The following is a 22,209-nucleotide window of genomic DNA, read 5'->3' on the forward strand; positions in this document are numbered from 1 at the left end:
CGTGAAAGCGCTCGCATACATAGCAGGGCCTCAGGGAAGTGGGATCCCAGGGCCACGCCGTGTGGATGGGCACGAATCCGCTCCACGCCCTATGAACCTGCAGCACAGCTTCTAAGAGGAGCTGGGGAAGGTCAAGATGTGGAAGGGGCCACCAGGAACAATGCAAAGAAGGCCTGATAGCCTCAGAGTGTGTTGCTCATGCTCCAGGGGCTGAATATCATGCAGGAAGAGCTGGATATTCTGGGCTCTTCTCTGTTTGGACCCCCACCTGCAAGATGCCCACCCTTGAACCTAACCCCCTCCCCAAGCTACCCTGGATCCCACGTGCATCAAAGTACCACAACCCCAACTGTGGCTTTCTCTGGAAAGCTCTGCCGGGAAATCCCCCGCAGGCGATGGACCGTCACCTCTGCTTGCCCCATCCTGTTCACTGGAGCACCTACGCAGGCCGCCCAGGTGCAGAGACCTCACCAGCCGCTGCGCTGCAGGTGGCCAGTGGGGAGTGATCCTGGGGCTGCCATTGTTGTCCTGGTTGCCTCAGAGGAGGCTCATTCTCATGCCAGTGGGGGGGACACTGAGCCCGAGGGTCTCACGTGCTAGCACCGCTTCCCCCGGGGACACGGGACCGTCCGTGTGAGGAATGGCGCACAGACAACGCTGGGTGTGCATCCTTTCTCTCCACTTCCTGGCCAAGTGATTGTCCTGTGCCTCAATTTCCTCACCTGTAAGTTGCAGCTCACAGTAGAACCTACCTCACCAGGGGAGCAATCAACCCAGGACATGACGTGGAGGCAGCGGGCACACGTTAGCTCTTGTTGTTACCGCCCCACTAACAAATCATTTTGCTGCGGTCAATCTGTAGAATGTAGATTCCTTCCGGAATCAGGCCTGTTTGAGTTTGCTCCGTTCAGCCAGATCCCCCTCCTACAGCCTGTTCCCCAAATCTGCAGCCATGAAACCCCCTCTGGTGGCCTCCGGTGGCCTCCGGTGGCCTGCTTGTTATATCAGAAGAAGGCAGTATCCATAGGTCACCTTTACCTGCTAATGAGCTCTGGAACTCGCCAGCCTCGTCTTCCTTTCTTTTCTTCCGGGAGGTCCTGGAGGCCTGCCCCGCGCTGCTGTGACTCCAGACCTCCTCTCTTTCTTGGGGCTTGCTTTCCTCTGACCTCCCACCCACACCCCGAGTGGAGAGAGGGGAAGGTTGCCCACCAGTTGCAGAAGGAAGCTCATCTTTTTGTTTTGTTTGCGAAGGTTTCTCCCTCTTGCACTTGTGCTGCCATAGCAACCACATTAGATGTGGGCCCACTTTGCAAACACTCCTTTCCTGCAACACTGTGTGTGCACGTGCACGTGTGTGCTGGTGGGTGTGTTACATCAAGTTACTTACGAGCTTCCTTGAAACCTGATGGTCAAAGGACTGCGTTCCGTTCAGAAGTCGCTGTCATTGACGGAGGAGGGAAAGTTCTGGGTTTTGCCGTGTTCAGAGATCTCTGGAATGTGTACCCCCCCAGAATGGCCCCCTTTCGTCCTCAGCACTGGTAGCGTCTGTGACGTGTGACGAAAAGCGCTGTCCAGAGTGGCGGCATTAGCGAGGTGCTGTTTCTGGTGTACGTCCGAGGGGAGCCCTGCAGCCAACTAGGAAGAGATTCTGTTCAGGTGGCCCCTCGGCCATCGGCCCCGCCAACGGGGCCCAGAAAGGTAGCCACCGCCATTTCTGTTATGGTCCCCATTACAGTTCCCTGGCCGAGGGCAGGCCTGTCCTCTGAGATGCATTATAGACGCAATAAGGTCAAACTTCACATCAGGCGACCGGAACCTAGGGACCACGCATTTCGGTTGGTTCCCTGATTCACATCCTCTCCTGAAATAGTTCCTCAATGAGTCCTCTGGATGCAGGACTATGGGAAGGCAACAAACACATCAGTTAATGGGACCCAGGCCCACACCTCGGGAGGACCTGTATGGGGTGAGTGGGACACACATGACTCCTCTCCCAGACCTTTGGCTTACCCCAGTCTGCTCTGTTCCTTGGAGTCACGTGGATTTTCCCTCCAAGGTACCTGCAGGCCTGCCCTCCCAGGATCCTGAGAGCCTCCCATAGCGCTCAGGGAGACTTTTCAGGGTTGTTTTCGTTCTCCAACTTTGCCCAATGCACTGATTTTAGCAACGTTGCAAAAAGACTGGACTGCAACGCCAGGGCCCAGGACCCGCCAGCGTCCTTCCTGGGTGGTGGCCGTGGTCACTGTCACCCTCCTCCCTGGGCTGAGTCTCTGAGCCCTGCTTCTCCACCTGCTTTGCTTTGCTTGAAGTGATGAGACTGTAGGTTTTAACCGCTGGGTTTCTACTGATACGGAAATTTCCGCCCTCTGTTTCTGCTGGCGCAGGCCCCGGGGATGCTCAAACTGCACACAGCCCCTGATTTGCCCAAATTTTCTTATTTTAAAAACGCAAACTGACAGGGCGCCTGGGTGGCTCAGTCAGTTAAGCGTCCGACTTCGGCTCAGGTCACGATCTCGCGGTCTGTGAGTTCCAGCCCCGCGTCGGGCTCTGTGCTGACGGCTCAGAGCCTGGAGCCTGTTTCAGATTCTGTGTCTCCCTCTCTCTCTGCCCCTCCCCCGTTCATGCTCTGTCTCTCTCTGTCTCAAAAATAAATAAACATTTTTTAAAAATTTAAAAAAATAAAAAATAAAAACGCAAACTGAGACCTTGAGCCACCCCCCTTCCGCTCTCCCTCGGCCCCCACCTCTGTCTTCATTTTCTGTCTTCTCTAGCTCTCCTTTGCCTTCTTTCCCTCTCCTGTCTGCTCCTCTCTCTCTCACCTTTTCTTCTGTGTGTCTCTGTCTTCCTGAGCCTCCTTTTCCTGGCTGCCCCTCCCTCTCCCTCCCCCTCCCTCTGCCTCCTTCTCTCTCTATTTCTGTGCATCTTTCTCTCCCCATCTCCCCTCTTTCTCCCTTAGCTTTTCTCTCCCCCTGCCTCTCTCCGTGCTCCTCAACCATCCCCACTGTCCCAACCTGCCACTAAGCAGGAAAAAGTCAAGCTGAAAGCTTCACCTTTTTACTTAAGATTCCCGAGCTCTGTGACAGCTCCTGTTTTCCATATTCAAATCCCAGCCCCTTTCCCCCTCCTCACTCCCCACCCCCCCACCCCCGCCGTCCACACCCCCAGCAGGTGTAGCAGCCCAGGTACAGGAGCCACACGGGGGAAGGGCCTCTCGGGACTGTGGCCTGGGACCCCTGAAAAGCCTCCTTGGCCCCTGTTCAATAGACCCAGGAAGGATTCTTGAACAGGATGTTTTCTCTTGTAATTATATCTCAACATGGACACCTTACGTCGTTCCTTGATTGCAAGTAAATGTACAAGGCTCATTTTTGTGTTCCATAGCCTCACAGAGACTGTCCGTATCTCAGTCTTTAGCAGCATGGGCAGAGGCAAGGAAATGCAGGCTTCCCTCAGGAAGGAATGAGAGGGGCAGAGATGAGGCTACTCTTTCTTTGCTGTGCTTCTTAACTGAAGGTTCTAGAATGTGTTTACAGACTGGAGAGCAGGGAATGGTGTTCACATTGAAGGGAGGGAGCCGGCCGGCCCCCTCCAGCCAGGGCACAGAGGTCACAGGGAGAGGGTGATGAGGTCAGGCTGCTGAGTGCATGGCCCCCTGCCCACCTCCCTGGTCTCCCTCCCCTTTGGGTCACCACCTAGGACAGCATAGGACAGCGTGGAGGGCAGGCGTAGGCGGAAGGGCCTGGGAGCACACTTCTCAAACTGACTTAGTGCCCTGTCACCTGGGATCTGGTTCCAAAGCTCTAGGGTGGGACCCTGAGTCCGCATTTTCATCCAGCTCCCAGGTGATGCCCACGCCTCCAGCCCAAGGCCCACGCTTCCAGTCGGCAGGGTTTGGAGAACCTGGAGAAGCCATAGGCCACAGGGAGTAATCCTTCATTTTCCCCAAGCTGGAGAGTCTGAACACAGCTCCAACTGGACCAAGTGGACCACCCTCCCTGCAGGTGACAGGACCGCCTCTTGTCCCAGCCCGTCCTTCCTTGCAGCCCCACCGCCGACCTGAGTCTGTGTCCACTTGCCATACACGGGCATGGGGCGTGTTTATTAAAAAGTGAGAGGCGGGCAAGTGTCGGGAAGGATGGAAAGCAAGAACTACCTTTCTTCTTTTAGAAGAGGGATTATCAGTTGCTAATTCAAAAATTGTAGAGTAATGAAAGCTACATCAATAATTTTCATAATAATTATAGTCTTCCATTTTACCCTTGAATGTTTTCCTGGCAACGTCTGATTCAGTTACCCCAGAAAATGTTACTATGCTATTTCAGTGTTTTCCTCGGAGACTTCAGTCTAGAGCCAGCTTGATGATCAATCTTTTTTTTTTTTCTAAACATTTATTTATTATTGAGAGACAGAGACAGAGCATGAGCATGGGAGGGGCAGAGAGAGGAGGAGACATAGAATCTGAAGCAGGCTCCAGGCTCTGAGCTGTCGGCACAGAGCCCGACGCGGGGCTCAAACCCACGGACTGCGAGATCATGACCTGAGCCGAAGTCGGACACTTAAGCAGCCGAGCCACCCAGGCTCCCCAGCTTGATGATCAATCTTATCCTGGGGGATCTGTGGGCTGCCAATTCCAGGCAGATGTTTGTAGGGAGGCCCTGGCCTGGTTGGGCTAGATCAGTGATTCTCAGCCAGGGAGGAATTTTCTCTGTGTGTGTCTCTCACTCTCTCTCTCTCTCTCTCTCTCTCTCTCTCTCTCTCTCACACACACACACACACACACACACACACACACACACACATGTGTGCCTCCCTGGGACTTCTGGCTGCATCTGAAGACATTTTTGATGTTTGCACCCTCAGCTTTGCGGGCATCGAGTGGGTAGAGGCCAGAGAAACTGCTGAACACCTTAACCGCACACAGGGCAGTCCCACCCAACAAATCATGATCCAACCCATAAGTCAATAGTGCTGAGGTTGAGAAACCATATGGTAGTTTGCAAATACAATTAGGAACTAAAAAGTGTTGGTCAGGACACTGCTGATTATAAGCGACACCGACTCTAAGTAGTTTATGTAACGAGGGAACTTCATATCGACGGAAGTGATGCTTAGCAGGACTAGGCTACTGTAACCAAAAAAACTCTGAAAGAGGCAAGTTAAGTTCTTTGGTCACGTTCCTTACAGTGATGTGCACTGTAGCAAACCTCATTTCTTTGTTCATGTTGTCTGTGTTCATTATAACAAGGTGCATACAGTGCTTCTATGTCAGGCATGCATCTAGACATTCATAAATATTCTCACTTAATCATCATAGGAATCCCATGAGGGTAGATACCCTTATTTTCGTTTTGTAGATGAGAAAATCAAGACCCAAAGGTTGTTTGTCGGCCAAAGCCACAGATGATAGAGCTTCACGGGGCATTAAACATGAGCAACTTTCCTCGTTTGTCTTTATCAATGTGAGAGAATGCCATGGGGGCACCCTTATCCCCGCACGGACTCCTGTTGTCTCCCCACTGGTAACAGAGCCCAGAAAGGACAGAGAATGATTTTCCTCATCCTCCCTCTCTCGTCGGGCCTGATTCCCAAGGGAATGATTCCCATCCGTCTCTTCTCCCCGTGGGACTCAGCTGATGTCCTCAGAAACTCCATGAGCCACCTCTGGAAAGAAATGTGTGGCTGTCCCGATGGGAATTACAATTGGGCCCATGGGGTCTATTTGAAGCACGAGTCAGTGGTGCAGACACAGGTGAAGGCCTGCCGAGCAGTTTCTTCTGACTAAGACATTTGGGATTTAAATATAAATTAGAAGCTGTAAGTCAATTCCATGTATGAATTTGTACAAATCCCTTGTAATACAGAAGGTTTCCCTTGTCCTTATTTGTACTGGGGTGTTAGCATCAGGAGCCTAACCAAGTGTGTCGATTTTCCCACAGCTCGGGAGATTAAAGATGTACTTTTCTGGGTTAGAACCAGCTGAGTGCAGGGAGGAGGGCTGGCTCTCCATGAACTCTGGGGGGGGTCTGTCTCGTTTCCGCATTAACCTGAGCAGTACCCCGTGCAAGCTGGGAAGGGGGAGGCCGCTCTCAGTGTGTTGGCCAACGGTTTTGAACGAGATAAGGCTCTCCTACATCTTTCTCCCTCCCCAACCCTCGTGCCTGAGTCTCAAGTATTGCCTTCCCTCCCGTGGGACCCGGGGGCCGTGGGTCCGGGAAGCCCGGAAGCGGTACGCAGCCCCATGTGTTTGAAAGGCGTTGGGCAGGTGCTGAATGCTTGCGGATGAACGACTTCAATCCACGCCACCTTCAACATGGAGTGGCTGCACGTCCCAGGACGTCCACTGCTGTGTCTACGCAGGAGAAAGAAAACATGAATCCACGCCAGAGCCTGTCCATGAGCGTTCATAGCCGCATCGTTCACAATAGCCCCAAAGTGGAAATAACCCGCCTGTCGGTCAATGGACGAAGGGATGTACAAAATGGGGTCCATCCACCCACAGCAGTCATCCTTAAAAGGAACAGAGTGCTGGTACCTGCAGGAACGTGCATGGGCCTGGAAAACACTGCACTCAGTGAAACAAGTCAGACACACACGTTGTGTGATTCCGTTTGTATGAAGTGTAATAGAAACTCCATGCAGACCGAAAGCACGGTCACGGCTGTTCGGGGCTAGCCGGTGGGAGGAATGGGGTAGCTGCCAACGGGTACCCGATTTCTGTTCGAGGCGATGAAAACCAGGACCTCCAGGAGCTGGCCCTGTGATTTCACTGGCTAATGATTTCCACTGCTCTGCTTAGCAGCCCCTGTGACCCCCTGAGCATAGAACTGAGAGTTCTCAAGTTTCCCCACCGAGTGTGGCTCCCCCAAAGGAGTCTTCGCCAGTGAGGACCCGACATGCCCTAGACGGGATCACAAAGCTCTTTCTAAGGCCTGAGGCCAACACCAGGAGGGGACCTTAGAGTCTCTCAAGCAGTTGTGTTCCTCCCTCCCTGCTCTTCAGAATCATCTGGGGAAGTTTTGAGGAATACACACGTCTCGACCCCACCCAAGAAAAACCTGTGCATGTGGGACCCCAGATCGTCAACAGGTTTTCAAGGTTTGCAAGTGATTCTGATGTGCAGTCAGCATTGAGAACCCATGGCTTGGGGGAGGTGCCTGGGTGGCTCAGTCGGTTGAGCGTCTGACTTCAGCTGAGGTCATGATCTCACAGTCTGTGAGTTCCAGCCCCGCGTCGGGCTCTGTGCTGACAGCTCAGAGCCTGGAGCCTGTTTTGAATTCTGTGTCTCCCTCTCTCTCTGGCCCTCCCCCACTCACACTCTGTTTGTCTCTCCTTCAAAAATAAATAAACATTAGAAAAAAATTTAAAAAAAAAAAAGAACTTACAGCTTGGAGCACCTGGGTGGCTCAGTGAGTTAAACATCCGACTCTTGGTTTCTGCTCAGGTCGTGATCTCGTGGTTCATGGGATCGAGCCCCACATCGGGCTCCACACTGACAGTGCGGAGCCTGCTTGAGATTCTCTTTCTCTCTCTGCCCCTCACCCACCCTCTCTCTCTCTCTCTCTCTCTCTCTCTCTCTCTCTCTCTCAAAATAAGTAAACAAACATTTTTTTTAACTTTAAAAAAGAGAGAAACAACCTACCACACTAGTCTGACACCTACGTCTCAGATAAGCAAGCAGGGACTCAGAGAAGTTACAGGATTGATGAGTTCGAGGTAAATCTCAACTTGCCCCACATCAGTGAAATTCCCACAGCTATAAATCTGCAGGATTGCACGAGCCAAGCTCCAAACTCTGGAACAGACCACGCTCTCGCTCCTAAAAAAGTCATTCTTCATCCAGATTTAAATGTTTGTGGTCAGAGGCATATCTCTACAGAAAATCTCTTTGCTTCTCAACATGAAGCTATTTCCAATTCTCCGATCAGATGTACAGATGCATTTTGCTTTCTCTTACATTTTTTACAGGGAGCAGTTCAAGTGAGGGAGACGTACTATAATCAGGTGGAATATTGTCTGCACTGGGCGTTCAGAGACTGAGGGATGCAGGCAAATTTGCTCCTTGGGTTTTATGTTTCTCTCTTTATCTAATGTAGTGTTTATTTCAGCGGTTCCCTAAGGCAGGGATTTTCAGACTTCTGTTTTATCAGCAAATATTTTTTTTCTTTTGAGGCACAATCTTGGGCAGGAACTCTCATACACCCAACAGACAAACCATAATTAACAGATTCCTTAACTCTCTATTGTTTGGGGGGAAACACCTGAAACGTTGCCGGGACTCCCGCACCGTCTCTCAAACGGTCTTGGTTCCCAGGAACACGGTTTGACAACCACTGCTCAAGTGCATTGTGTCCGTGTCAGTCTTCGGTGGCGATGTGTTTTCCTTTTGTTTCCTGGAGGAAAAGGCGTGTTTTGTTATTTGGGCTTCTTCTGTGTGTGTACTTGGCAGATTAGAGGAGGCAAGGACATGAGGGGAAGAATACAGTCTTTAGCAGGTGCGCTGCTGGGCCACCCGAGAGCCCGGCCTGGCCGGCCATCGTCCTCGGAGATCATTTCCTCAGCACCTCCTCAGAGGAAATGAACCCACACAGGGGAGTGTGCACCGAGAGCACGCAATGAATATGGTTTCCGTCTCTTGCCCATTGGCCCATCCCCCTGCACCTGTACATCCAGAAAGCTGGGAGACGCTTGGTCTCTCCTCTTGGTGGAAGGGGAACCATGGTTGGCAGCCCTCCGGGTGCAAAGCTCTCCTGTCAGCCCAGGGCTTCTCTGGGTGGGTCGCACCAACTAGGGGGCTGTGTGTATGCCCCCCACCCCGCCCCAGATCAAGAGCCACATGGCCTGGGAGGCCACTGAATCTTAGAGAGTGCTCTTTGCTCAAGAGCAGGCTTCTTTGGTGTTAAAGTGTTGTTCTTTACTACCGTTGAGCTATTCGCCTTTGTTCACCTGCTTGAAACACGTAGCTCAGGAAACTCTGGTAACACACGGAGCAGTTTACCAAGCCCCTTTGTGACCGTCCTTCACCAGGCCTGGTTGGCTCTCGCTCTTTCCTCAACAGAGATAACATGCAAATGCTTTTATCAAAGTATCCGGCACCAAAGAAAACCAGTAATTATCAGAAGAAATTAATGTTCGCCGGATCAAGAAAGGACTTTGATTATGTTTTCCGAAAAAGAGCCTTTATCTTTTGGAGACACACAATGAAATATTTACAGATACAACGATATATCTGGGATTCGCTCCAGATAATACAGGAACGGGGAGACGTGGGTGCATAAAGGAAGCACAGTGGGACACAAGGTGACAGTCTCTGAAGCCTGATGATGTGCACACGGGGCTCTTTATTCTGGCTGCTTTTATAAATGTTTGAAATTCTCCATAGCAAGGTGAAAAAAAAAAAAACTTGAGGAGACACCTGTGGATCCCAAATCTTCACCAAAAAGGCCACATCTTCCCGCTGAGAATGGCAGACATCCACCACCAGCCTTGGTTTCCCGGGGCTCCGTTAGTTGCAAAAAGCAGACACCCTCTCAAGGTGGCTGGTGAAGATGTGGCTGTTGACAGGCCCAGAAGCTTCCAGGCGACAAGACGTGCAGGGAACCCCGGGGCATGGGGGCAGGGCTGGGAAACCAGCCAGAGACCAAGGATGCCTCCCAGTCTGTCTTTTGTCTTTTGAGTACCCTGGGAACTCTCCATTTTTCTTGCAGTGTGTCCATTCTTTACTTCTCTATGCATCTGTTCATAGCTGTCCGAGTGACAGAGAAAAAGGCCACCTCATGCTCAACTACTCAGAAACGTAGGATTTAAGGACCCTTTATTTGTGATTACAGCCCCCATTTCTCTGAGTTCAGGTTCTTAGAGAAACACCTGATTGCTCACAAAGCAGGCAGTTACCTGTGAGTGGTTACCTGTGGTCGACAGTGAGTCTGGTGCCACATCTGGGCCCAGTCCGCTCTGGTCAAGGAAGCTGGGGTCCCATGACACAAAAGGCACCCTAGAACACTCTTTGCATCAGGGGCTGAGATCTTCTTTAAGGATCCTCAGAAAAGGAAGGCTGATATCCACCGTTTAGAATTCTGTCGTTTCTGCCATCTGAACTATAATTTAGTGTCACCCACCTTTTTCTCAGTGAGACTGGAGGAGACGTGGTCCCCGTTCTCATCGCGAGACCCTCAAACACGTGCACCCTGGCATCTTCTCCCCTTAGGTTTTCACTCCACAGACAAAAACGGCCCCAACATTCAATGTCTAATTATGGTGGTCTCACTTTATGGAAGCTCTGCTATTTGGGGAATCAGAGACATGATCCTCACTTTCCAGAAGCTGACAGTTGGGAGGGGCATGCCCCAAGCTGTCTCTGCTTGAGAGGACAGGTAGGCTTTGCTTACCACTGCTGGACACCCGAGCCCTGGCATCTGGGGGCTCAGTTGGTTGAGTGTCGAGCCCTTGATTTCAGCTCAGCTCAGGATCTCACAGTTTGTGGAGTTCATGGGATCAAGCCCCACGTCAGGCTCTGTACCAGCAGCACGGGGCCTGCTTGGGATTCTCTCTCTCTCCCTCTCTCTCTCTGCCCCTCCCCTGCTCACACTCTCTCTCTCTCTCTCTTAAAATAAATAAATAAACTTTAAAAAAAAGGAGTGGGGGAGAGAAAGGGGTATTTAGAGATTACAGAATTTTAACCAGATAGAGACAAGAGTCAAAGAGGCTTGCCAATGTCTGAAGCCATTATGGTCTGGTGGTTTCCTGAATATTCTTCTCCCATCTTGGTTCTACAGTCATTTGGGGGCCTGTCTATGCATGTTCTATTAGGACATGGCTAGGAAAAGATTCAGTAGGTGGTGTTGTCTTATGGGCTAGCTGATGGTTTCTAGCCAAAGACCTTCAGAGTCCCTTGTGGGCCTCTGTTGTTAATCACTTCTTAGACATAAAGGCTTCTAATGAGGGGCGCCTGGCTGGCTCAGCCAGTTAAGCGTCCAACTTCAGCTGAGGTCATGATCTCACAGGTCAGAGTTTGAGCCCCACATCAAGCTCTGTGCTGACAGTTCAGAGCTTGGAGCCTGCTTCAGATTCTGTGTCTCCCTCTCTCTTTTTCTGACCCTCCCCCACTCACACTGTCTCTCCCTCTCTCTCAAATAAACATTTAAAAAAAATTTTTTAATACAGAAGAACTTTATTTAGAACTCTCTATGCTTATTAGAATTTTTATTTAAATAATATAGGTTCTTGTTTATATGTTCTTTTTAAATATTAGATATGTTTTATTATGTGAACTTCACACACATAATTACATTTTGTATTTTTGTATTTTATATATTTTAAATATTTTACATATTATATCACATATGTATAAAGTGCACATAAGCATTAGCCATAAGCTGAATTAAAATGTCCTCCTATGGGGGCTCCTGGGTGACTCAGTCAAGTAAGCGTCCGACTTCAGCTCAGGTCGTGGTCTCACAGTTTATAAGTTCGAGCCCCGTGTCAGGCTCTGTGCTGACAGCTCAGAGTCTGGAGCCTGCTTCGGATTCTGCGACTCCCTCTCTCTCTGCCCCTCCCCCTTGGGATCATGCTCTGTCTCTCTTTGTCTCTCAAAAAATAAACATTAAAAAAAAATTTTTTTAGCGTCTTCCTATGTTTCCTTCTAAAACTTCTATTATTTTACCTTTCACATTTTGTGTATGATGTGAGGTAGGGACGGATATTCATGTTTTCTCCACATGGATGTCCAATATCCAATGGTCCAGCACCATTATTGAAATGGCCATTAGCTGGAAACTAAATCATGTCCAAACATGAAAGCATGAATAACTGACCACACATGCAGGCTTGGATATATGACAGTGGAGAAATGGTAGAAAACAAAATGTCTGGAGATGTCACTGGTGAGCAAAACATATAAAGGGGGTGACTGGGAGGGAATGTGTCAATCTACTGAGCTGTAAGCCCCCCAGGGGAGAGAAGAGTGTCCCTTTCATTTACTGCTCTATTTCCTGTACCTGGCGACACTTCAGGAATATTTACTAGATAGATAGATAGATAGATAGATAGATAGATAGATAGATATTTACCAAGTAAATATTTTACTAAATAAATATTTCTTGCATTTTTCCATCCTGGGGTGAATCCTAATCCTAGGTAGAAGGAAACCAGATACGTAATACAGCTATACATTCTAATACAGCTATAGGCTAACATCATTTGCCTTGGCAATAAAGGGTCTGTTGTTAGAGCAAACCAGGGATACGCAAGTATGTGAGTGTCAAATGCTCCTAACTGAAAGGAGAGCTTTTCCACACCAATGCAGGGAAAGAAGATATCACATAGATTATCCATTAAAAGCCAGACCCTGATAAGAACAGAGAGTCACAGGGGTTTAAACCATATTCTCCAATTTATTAGTAAGAATTTCATAGGATACAAAACAAAATCCCAAATCATCCCATCCTCACTAACAAATTCTGATTCCTTACTCCATGCCAGGCAACAAGATTCTTAAATATATTATCTTATTTCTAGCAATCACACTTTCTACCCATTAGGCTATTAGCAAGAGATTAGATTTTTCCAATGAGTTCTATCCTTTATGTAAATATAGACTCATAAAATTGTTCGCAAGTTAAATTTCTGATGATCTCTCCCTCACACTGTTAACCTCCCAGTAGAAATTTAAGTTTATCAAATTCTCTGGGATCTTAGCTTTTAATTTCCCAAAGCCAGGACCCAAATGACGACATCTCGACTTTTCAAGTTCACCATCCATGAAACGTCATGGTTGACAGTTCGTGAACCTGGACTCCAATTGTCAGGCAGGCAAGCTCGCAGATGTCCGGTCCCTTAAAGTCATGCCCTGTCACCTCTTCCCCACCTGTGGCTTTCTACTCTGCTCATTGTTATTTCCATCTTTGGGTTAACCTTAATCTAAAACCAGCCACTTGCTCTATGAGGAAGAGCATTTATTCTTCATGTAAAATAAAACAGAAGGCTCTCTTCCCCCTGGAGATGGATGACCTTTGTGGAAAGTCCAGGCATTCTCTTCCTAAACGTCCATCACAAAACTCCCCGCACGTCATCAAAGAAAGCAGAATGAAATACTCAGTTCCAAATAGAAGGGAGAGAGCTAATGAGTCTCACTATGTCCCAAGCCAGTCACCCGCATTGATTGCGTAAAAATACATTTTGCATCTGGTATGTGATTTGCCACACAGTTTAACAGAAAAGTGACTTTATCTATTTTTTTTTCCAATTAGGGGAAGTAATGTTACAATCAATAATTCCTCCTGCTCTGGTGTGCTAAATTAATGTCTGTCTGTCTGTTTTTAAATCGCAAAGTGAGCATTGCTATAGAAATATAAAATGGTACTATTTCATTTTAATCTATTTAATTTTCCATCTTGAATTATATAATGGGGTTAAAACATTGAATAGAATTAATAGAATGAGTATTTAATTAAGTAATAATGAGTTTCTAAATGGATGCTCAAGGAAACTGACTTTGTAGTTTATGCAAGAATCAGATAATGGTCTTAACAAAGACTGTAATAATTGTGTTGAATGTTTTCTATATTTAAAGATTTTTTTTTCTGAATTCTCTCAAGGGTAGATTTAAACACAGTCCAGTTCCTTGACTAGACTCGGCTTGGCTTTCATGGTAAATTCCAGTGCCTTTCCTTGGCCCCCAAAGCCTTGCAGAATCTGAATCTGTCCTTCTCTGAAGTCCAGTGGGAAACAGTGCTCCCAGCCTCCCCCGACTCCGGGCACACCCACCTTCCCTCCCTTCTGCAAATGTGCATGCTCCCCCTGCCACTAGACTTTGCTCCTGCTGTTCCAGATGCCAGAGCCACTCTCTCTCCTTTCACCCTACTAACTCCTCCTCTGCTTTCAGTTCTCAGGGAATCCCTCCCTAATGACCCTCCACAGCCTGGGTCAGGTACCCACTCCCTCTCACCAGCCCCCTTTCAAGCTACAGGCTCAGTGTTACTTTTTTCCTAATATTGAACATAGGTTTATTACCAGACATATACCATGTCTGTTTTATTTTGTAGTGTATGCCTAGAATTTAAGACTATATCATGCCTGGCATACAGAAGCCATTTCCCAAATATCTGTTGGCTGGATATCTGTCTGGAAGAGCAATAGATGGCCAAATGGATAGAGAATGATGGACAAATGGATGGGTGGGTGGATGGATGGATGGATGGATGGATGGATGGATGGATTGGTGGGTGGATGGATGGGTAAGTGGATGGGTGGATGGATGGATGGATGGATGGATGGATGGATGGATGGATGGATGGATTGGTGGGTGGGTGGGTGGATGGATGGATGGATGGATGGATGGATGGATGGATTGGTGGATGGATGGATGGGTAAATGGATGGGTGGATGGATAGATGGATAGATGGATAAATGGAGGGATGGAGAATGGATGGGTAGATGATGGATGGGTGGAAGGAAGATAAATGGATGGATACATGGATGGAGGATGGATGGAGAATAGATGGAAAATGATGGGTGGATGATAGAGGGGTGGTTGGATGGTAGGTAAATGTTGTTGTGGACATATTGCTAAATCTAAGGATATATTAGGGCCACAGTACACACTGTGAGAATTCCTGTAATAATACCACCTTATTCCATTTGGAGACATTGGCTCGCACACTAAAAGGGTGTTTTATGCCATCCCCTATGGTATGTGCTCCAGACATTAAAAAAAGAAGTGTCATGGGGGAAATCGGCACAGGTTTTTCCCACTTAGACATGGCCTAAATATCAATTTTAAGATCCATCCGTCCATCCATCAGATCTTCATGCATCCAGTACTGTGCTATGTACCGGGGATCAGGGCTGAGTCATCCAACAGTTACTATCAACACAGCATCCCCAAATCATAAGGAAAAAAGAACTTTCAGAGTCAAAGAAAATTTTGGTTTTTTCCCTCACATAAAAAAAAAAAAAATTTAAGCCCACGAAAATCTATTATGGCGGGAGGGACCAACGAAGGTGAAAATACCTAAGATCGACAGAAGTTGTGATGCCGCCGTGCTAGAGATGTCCTGGAGAACAAAAGAGATCGGTCCATCCCTACCCTTCTGGAGCATCAAGCAAGTAGCAGAATCAAGCAGCAGTCAACAAGCCAGTCCCTCTTACGGCTCCTGGCTAGCCACATCTCTCATATTTCCTCTGCCCTCGCCTTTGATACCTATATTTAAGACCACCGATTCATTCAACAAATGCTTACTGTGTCCCCTCTCTGTACCTGGCATCATGTGAGGGGTCGGGGGGAGATCTGTGAACAAGGCAGACCACATAGGGCCTCCAGCCCCCTCAAATCGTGATCTGTCCTAGTTGTTCATCTCAGCAACGTGAACCTCATCTGCTTTGACAAAGCAGCTTCTCACCTCTGTGCTGGATGTAGCAGCATTTCTACAGGATGGATGGTTCCCAGCATCCTCTGGTCTCAGCGCTCCGTGTGCCTGCATAATTGCCCACTTGGGGTCCTAAGGTGCCAGTGTCAGAAAAGACACAAGGACAGGTTATGAGCTGAGGTCTGATGTGATCAGTAGGGACAGAGAACCGGTCATCAGGCTCTGGACCCCAGCAGGGGTGAAGGACAGACCTAAGTGATGCGGGTCTTGAGTAATAGAACTTGTTAAAAGCAGCGTTTACAGGAATCCAGGAGATGCGGACTTGACCTTTGGTTCACTGAATGACTCTGGGCTTCCCTTGCTTCTCTGCCTATTTCTTCACCCATATCTGAACGTTCTTGACCTTGGACTCTATCATGCTTCTCTCAACCCAAATTGTATACTAAAATTATCTGGACACGGGCACCTGGGTGGCTCAGTCAGTTAAGCATCTGCCTCTTGGTTTTAGCTCAGGTCATGATCTCATGATTCATGAGTTCAAGCCCCACAGCAGGTTAGGTACTGACAGCATGGAGCCTGCTTGGTATTCTCTCTCTCTCTGTGTCTCTCTTTCTCTCTTTCTCCCTCTAAGTAGATAAATAAACTTAAAAAAAAAAAAAAGAATGATCTGGACAGGTTAAGAAAGTACAGAATCTCAGACTTTACCCCAAACTCACTGAATTGGAATAGAGCCTGGTTAGTTAAAAACAAAACAAAACAAAACAAAAAGCCCCTGAAAAGATTCTAATGTGCAAACAGAGCTGAAAACCACCTATCTAGGCTTACGCTTAGGAATTCCATGATTTTTGTGAGAAGGAGGGAAAGATAGAAGGAAGAGCCTCCTTAGACAGGAATCAGGTCAACTTCCTTGTCTCCTGGAGCCGTATCCATGTGACAGCGTCTTCCAGACCTCCCTGCTCTGGCCACTTTCCATCCTGCCATCATGTTCCAAGAATTTCCCAGCGTCCCTTTCAGAGAAAAGGAAACAACCCACCCGGGTTTGCTGAGGTGTGGTAGACAAATTAGTTCCCGTCCCCGCCCCATCCCCCCCCAAGGCATCAAGATTAAGGCTTATGATTAATGATTTGCAAGTCAGTTAATCAGCCACCGCCTCTGAAACCTCATCTCTCAAATTACTTTTCTCTGAACACAAGGGCTTTCTGACACTGTCTCACTGTCTCTAGATTCACTTGGCTACTAATTGAAATTCCAAGATATTTCTTCTTGTTGTCAGCTTATTGGTATTACTTGTCTGTAAAATATTTGCAAACAGATTACTATTCACGTGTAGTGTGTCAGAGGTAAGCACCAAAACAATACTTTATGCTTCCAGCTCGAAGGAACGTGCTAATGATAGCTCGTGAAATTCTCTATCTCTGGGAAAGCTGATTTTTCATTTATTGATTTATTTCCACCACACCTACTTGCAACACATATGTGAGATGTATTACAATAAAAACACAGGTACAACAAGGCTTCAAACAACTGATTTATAAGTTTCTGTAGAAAACGTTTTGTTTTGTTTTGTTTAAGTCATGGGGAAGGAGTGGGACTTTCTTCCTTCGAGGAGATGGTGCGGTCGAGCAGAGGCTGTGGAGTCCGACACGGGCGGTGGGGGGGTGGGGGGGGTGGCGGGCTCCAGTTCCAGTCCCTCCACACGCCAGGGAGACACACACTGGCTCCCCGGTTACCTTGGTTACCTTGTGGTTTAGGGTAGATGACGCTGCAAGAGCAAAGGCAGACAGAATTGGATAAAGGCTCAACCTCCATAGACGTCTGTCTCTCCTTCAACAACAGCTCCCAGGATGGTGTTCTTCTCCTTGTGGGGACTCAGGACCCACGCTCCTCCCCCCGTAGCTGTACCCTGCCCTGGGGTCCTGTGGTTGCCTGGGTTCCGATAGAGGGCAGGAGAGAGGCACAGAGGACAGACTGCTGCCCCCAGCTGTCAAGCATCACATCTGGCCACATCCAGTAGGGGAGAAGGCAGTCTCATGGCCTCACCTAAGTACATGGAAGGCAGAGGGAGGGAGCAGACCATCTGCCAGCACAGCACAGCTCCGTGACCTGCCTGCATCATTGTTTACTGTGAAACGAGGTGATGCGGGTAACGTACCCACTACCGGGCCCACGGTACGAGCCCCGCAAAGGGTCTTTGCTGTTCTTTCCAAAGAGTGACAGTAACCATCTGCTCTGTTTGCAGTTTCAAGCCACCGTCGAGGAAGGAGCCGTGGGGGTTATCGTCAACCTGACAGTGGAAGACAAGGACGACCCCACCACGGGCGCATGGAGGGCTGTCTACACCATCATCAACGGAAACCCTGGGCAGAGCTTCGAAATCCACACCAACCCTCAGACCAACGAGGGCATGCTGTCCGTCGTCAAAGTAAGGGCGCTTCCGGGCTCCTCCCTCCACCAGGCAGAGGGCCCCCCTGCTGGGGAAGGTCAAGGAGAAGTCAGCCCTGCTGACTCCTTTTGGAATTGAAAACAGAAAAAGGGGCTCACAGCTTAAGGGTGAACTTGTATCCTCACAGCCACGAAACCAAGCTGTTTTACGGGTTCTAGGAAACTCAAACTTACGTGTAACCTTCAAAAAAATCCCACACTTAATTTTTAAATGAGATTCTCCGCACATCTGATCGTGAATTATCAAAGATATGCAAAAATGGGATATGTGAAGGTTTTTTAAAGATCTGTGATCAAAACTGTGGATCATTACAGGACGCCTGAGTGGCTCGGTTGGTCGAGCATCCGACTCTTGATTTTGGCTCAGGTCATGATCCCAGGGTCGTGGGATGGAGCCCCGTGCTGAGCGTGGAGCCTGCTTAGAATTCTCTCTCTCTCCCTCTGCCCCTCTCCCTTGTTGGCACATGTGCTCTCTCTCTCTCTCTCTCTCTAAAAAAAAAACAAAGAGAGAGAGAGAGAGATCATTACATTTCTTCTTGGTTTTTCCTTAGCACAATGTCAGTTATTCACTTAAAAACAGGAGATAAAGGGCGACAGACCCTTAGCACCTGTGCAAGTGTCCTGGGGCTGCCTTAACAAATGACCACAAACTTGGTGATATAGGGCAACACACACTCACATTCTCTTACAGTTCTGGTGGCCAGAGCACTAAGATCAGTTTCACGAGGCTGAAGTTGGCAGGACTGGTTTCTCTTGGGGACGACCTATCTCCTCATCTTTCCCAGCTTCCGGAGGCCACCCACATTCCTTGGCTTGTGGCCCCGTCTCGTGTCTTCAGTCAGGGGACAGCAGCACCATATTTCTCTCTGGCTCTGAGTCTCTGCCCCCATCTCACATCTGTTTCTTCCTTTGACTTCTCTGCCTCCCTCCTTTGAGGACCTCTGGGATTCCATGGGTCCCCCTGGATAATCCAGGATCCCCGCAACGAGGTCCTTTAGCCTAATCGCATGTGCAAAGGCCCCGTTGCCACGTAAGGTCATATATTCACAGGTTGCGGAGACTGGCACATGGTCATTCTGGAAGGTCATTATCCAGCGTAGCGTGGGGATAATCCTCAGGACCCACTGAGGACGGCACATCTCGGAGGATGAGAGGCTGGGTTTCTCCCGAGCCCTGCCCTTTCCAATACTTCCTTTACATTGAACTTCAGCTGCCTGGCTGAGAAGAACAGCCCCTGGGTCTTCCCAGGTCTGCTTCCCTAGTAACACAGGCACGGGCGGAGTTGTTAGGAGATCCTGGCACTGCCCTCCCAGTGCACCCAGCCGTGCACTTTCACAAGTCATGAGAGTCACAAACTAACGCAGCCTCTGCCTGTCCTCTGCGGCTAGCCTGGGTCTATACAAGCCGCCGGACAATTTTCCGAACCTGCGGCTGGAAAACAGCATTTGGGTGAATATGCGTCCCCATCATAGATCCTGGAACACCACAGTCGTCCCCATTCTGTTTGCTGCATCTTGAGGGACAGAAAATCCAAGAGAACCAGAGTCACGAAGGCGCGTCCTCCCCTCCCCACCTTCCCACACGGGCCCTCACTGCTGAGTCTGAAACGTTAGCACGCAGAAGCATCACCAAGGATGCTAGTCCCGACCCAGGTTCCTGGGCCCACACCACGCCTGCTGGGTCACCATGTGAGGGAGGGAGGTGTTCACCGAGCCCGGCCTCGCGGGTGACCACTGCGGAGGGCGAGTTTCCACCTGCAGATTCCGCGACACCTGGGGCTCCCTCTGGGCCTCAGTTTGACCAGGGAGTGGACTTCCTTTGCTTCAGAATTGGGATGGAGACTCCGCCTCCCTCCGGCTGCCTGCCACGTGAATTCCTCCAAAGGGCCTTGGACTCTCTCGGCTTCTCAGTCCACCAAGGTCAAAGCCCCCGGGCAGCTTTCCGCAGGCAGGCCTGGCCTTGTTCCCGCCAGTGCACGAGTTAAAAATGCCTTCAGGTCAAGTACCGAAATACCAGGCTGATAGTGGCTTAAATACTAAAGAGAATTTAATGATTTCCATGACTAGATGAAGGTAGGCCAATCTAGGATTGACTGGCAGCTCAGGGTGTCAGAGAGGCATCAGGGGGCACAGCAGATGCCTCTGGCTTTTTCCTCATGGTCATAAAATGGCTGCCAAAGTTCCAGGTAGCACATCTTCCCGCTGCTGTGTTCTAAGGCTGGAAGCAAGGAGACAGCCAGGCAAGAAACAGAGAGAGAGAGAGAGAGAGAGAGAGAGAGAGAACTCTCAAGCGCCCCCCCCCCCACCGCCGCCTTCAGGGAAGAAAATATCTTTTCCACTGGTTTCCCAGGCAACTTCCCATGATGTTTCATTGCCCAGATAACATATGCCCACCCTCAGCTGCAGGGAAGGCTCTGCAATCTAAATCTGGCCTTTGGGGCTTCTGCAGGAAGAGATGGGGAGGGGGTGGGAGGTGGTCTTTGGGCAACCAGCCATGAGCAGTCCCGCCCTAACAAGTTGGCAGTCCACATACGGAGGAACCAGCAGAAATTTCAGGACTGTGTGGTTCCCAGGGGAATCCTACCTCCCTGCAGGACCAAATCCTAACAGTTCCAGAAAGCAAGAACCTGTCTCCTTGTAAGAGCTTCTGGTCAGGCATGCTCTTAGCTGCTTTGTAAACCTATTCCAAAACTGTCAGAGAGTTACCCTTTCGGCTGAATATAATCTACCCTGTATTTTAAGCCTGTTTTCTCTTTTGTCCTCAGAGGGGAAGGAAACATCCAGAAAGCCTTGATCCCCAAAGCGATAATAGGCTTAAAAGTCACTGTAAGATCACTTCCAAATCCTCCCTCTATCAGACAACAAACCCCAGGCTCTTTACCTCCCCCCACCCCCCCCCCCCACGCTGTGTGGGATGGCTTTTCCAGCCTCTAAACCCCGCAGGACACTGGTCCACACCCACTCTTGACCCTCAATGAAATATTAATTGAATCGAATCTCTGTAACTTTATTGGAAGTGTTTTCAATTTCCTCCCATCCCTGACACAGAGACCCTGCACCAGACAAATCACATTAATGAGGTCACATGCCCGAGACAAAGGAGGGTTTCTTACTCCAGCGTGACCCAGGGCAGGGTACAAGAGCAGAGACCCACGTTTTGCCAGCTCCCCAGCGGCCTGGCCCGGGGAACGCGCAAATGAAATCACTACAGCCTAATTCCGCACAGGGCAGGTGGGGTGAGCGAGCGAGGGCACTGCCCTGCAGAAAGGCAGCATGCGACTCACGGCCCCTCTGCCCTGCCTCCGTGGCACTGTTCCCGTCTCTACCCCTCGAAGGCCAGTGTTCTGCCCAGGGCATGTCGGCCTGGGGACGTACTTGGAGACGGGCTGGTGAGCAGGGCCTCCCATCTTTTTCTTCGTGGCCATCTTACCAGCTTCTTCTTATCCTGGCGGCTCCAGACCAAGGTCTGTGGGAAACGCACCACAGCTCCCTAGCCTCTCCCAGGGTCCCTTGCTCCAGTGCTTACCAGGCCAAGATTGCGGGAAGGGCAGGGACAAGCGTGCAGCAGCCCACGGGCCCAATGGTGACCGAGCACCAGGGCCAGACCTTGACCTGCACCCCTCTGTATTGGGGAGCGAAGGTGTCCCTTGCACACCTATGAAGCTGCGTTCCATCCCAGTGTGAATAAATCGGCCCAGAGTGGAGCAGAGGACCAGGTCCCTGTCAGCATCACACTCGGTACAAACAGCGGCTTATTATTGGCTCCGATTTTCTCGTCAGGCTTCCGGGGCCAAAACATCCCTCTGTGCCACTTATGTGCTGTGTGACTTTAACTGAGTTGTTCAACCTCTCTGAGCCTGTTCCCTCATCTACAAAATGGGAATAAAAACACCCACTATCACGAGGTAAAGTGAGGCTTGGGTGAGGTGATGCACACAGGGCACTCCAGGCACAGGCAGGTGCACAGTAAGGGATAAATAATGTCACGGCAAATAGGGACGTTTGGTGGTAAAGATCAAATATATATATTTTGGGGGTCAGAGGGCTCTAGGTGCCCCACTGTTATGGGTCAAATTATGCCCCCAAAGAAGAGCTATTTTGGTGTCCTAATCCTCAGACCCTGTGAAGGTGGCCTTCTCTGGAAGCAGTCACTGCTAATGTGATTAGCGAAGATGAGGTCATGGTCGAGTGGCGGGGGGGGGGGCGGGGGGGTGTGCCCTAGGCCAGCATGACCGTGTTCCTGTAAGAAGTCGGCCGTGTGAGGGCAGATACACCCAGGGGAGAATGCCGTGCGATAGCAGAGGCAGAGAAGGGAGCGGCACAGGGACGAGGCAGGCTCCCCTAGAGCTCCCCACGGCCCTGCTCGCATTGGACTCTGCACTCCTGGTCTCCAGAACTGGGAGACG

The 22,209-nt window shown here is 49.6% G+C and overlaps 1 protein-coding gene across 1 annotated transcript in view; it reads left to right on the forward strand.

Moving 5' to 3' along the window:
• CDH13 (cadherin 13) overlaps positions 1–22,209 on the forward strand; it is a 1,034,159-nt gene that overhangs the window by 914,008 nt on the left and 97,942 nt on the right. The window contains exon 9 of the mRNA XM_043599762.1: positions 17,602–17,784. Coding sequence (XP_043455697.1) covers positions 17,602–17,784 — 183 coding nt within the window. The remainder of the gene's footprint in view (positions 1–17,601; positions 17,785–22,209) is intronic.

Source organism: Prionailurus bengalensis, chromosome E2 (assembly GCF_016509475.1).
Source record: "Prionailurus bengalensis isolate Pbe53 chromosome E2, Fcat_Pben_1.1_paternal_pri, whole genome shotgun sequence".
NCBI classification, from domain to species: domain Eukaryota; kingdom Metazoa; phylum Chordata; class Mammalia; order Carnivora; family Felidae; genus Prionailurus; species Prionailurus bengalensis.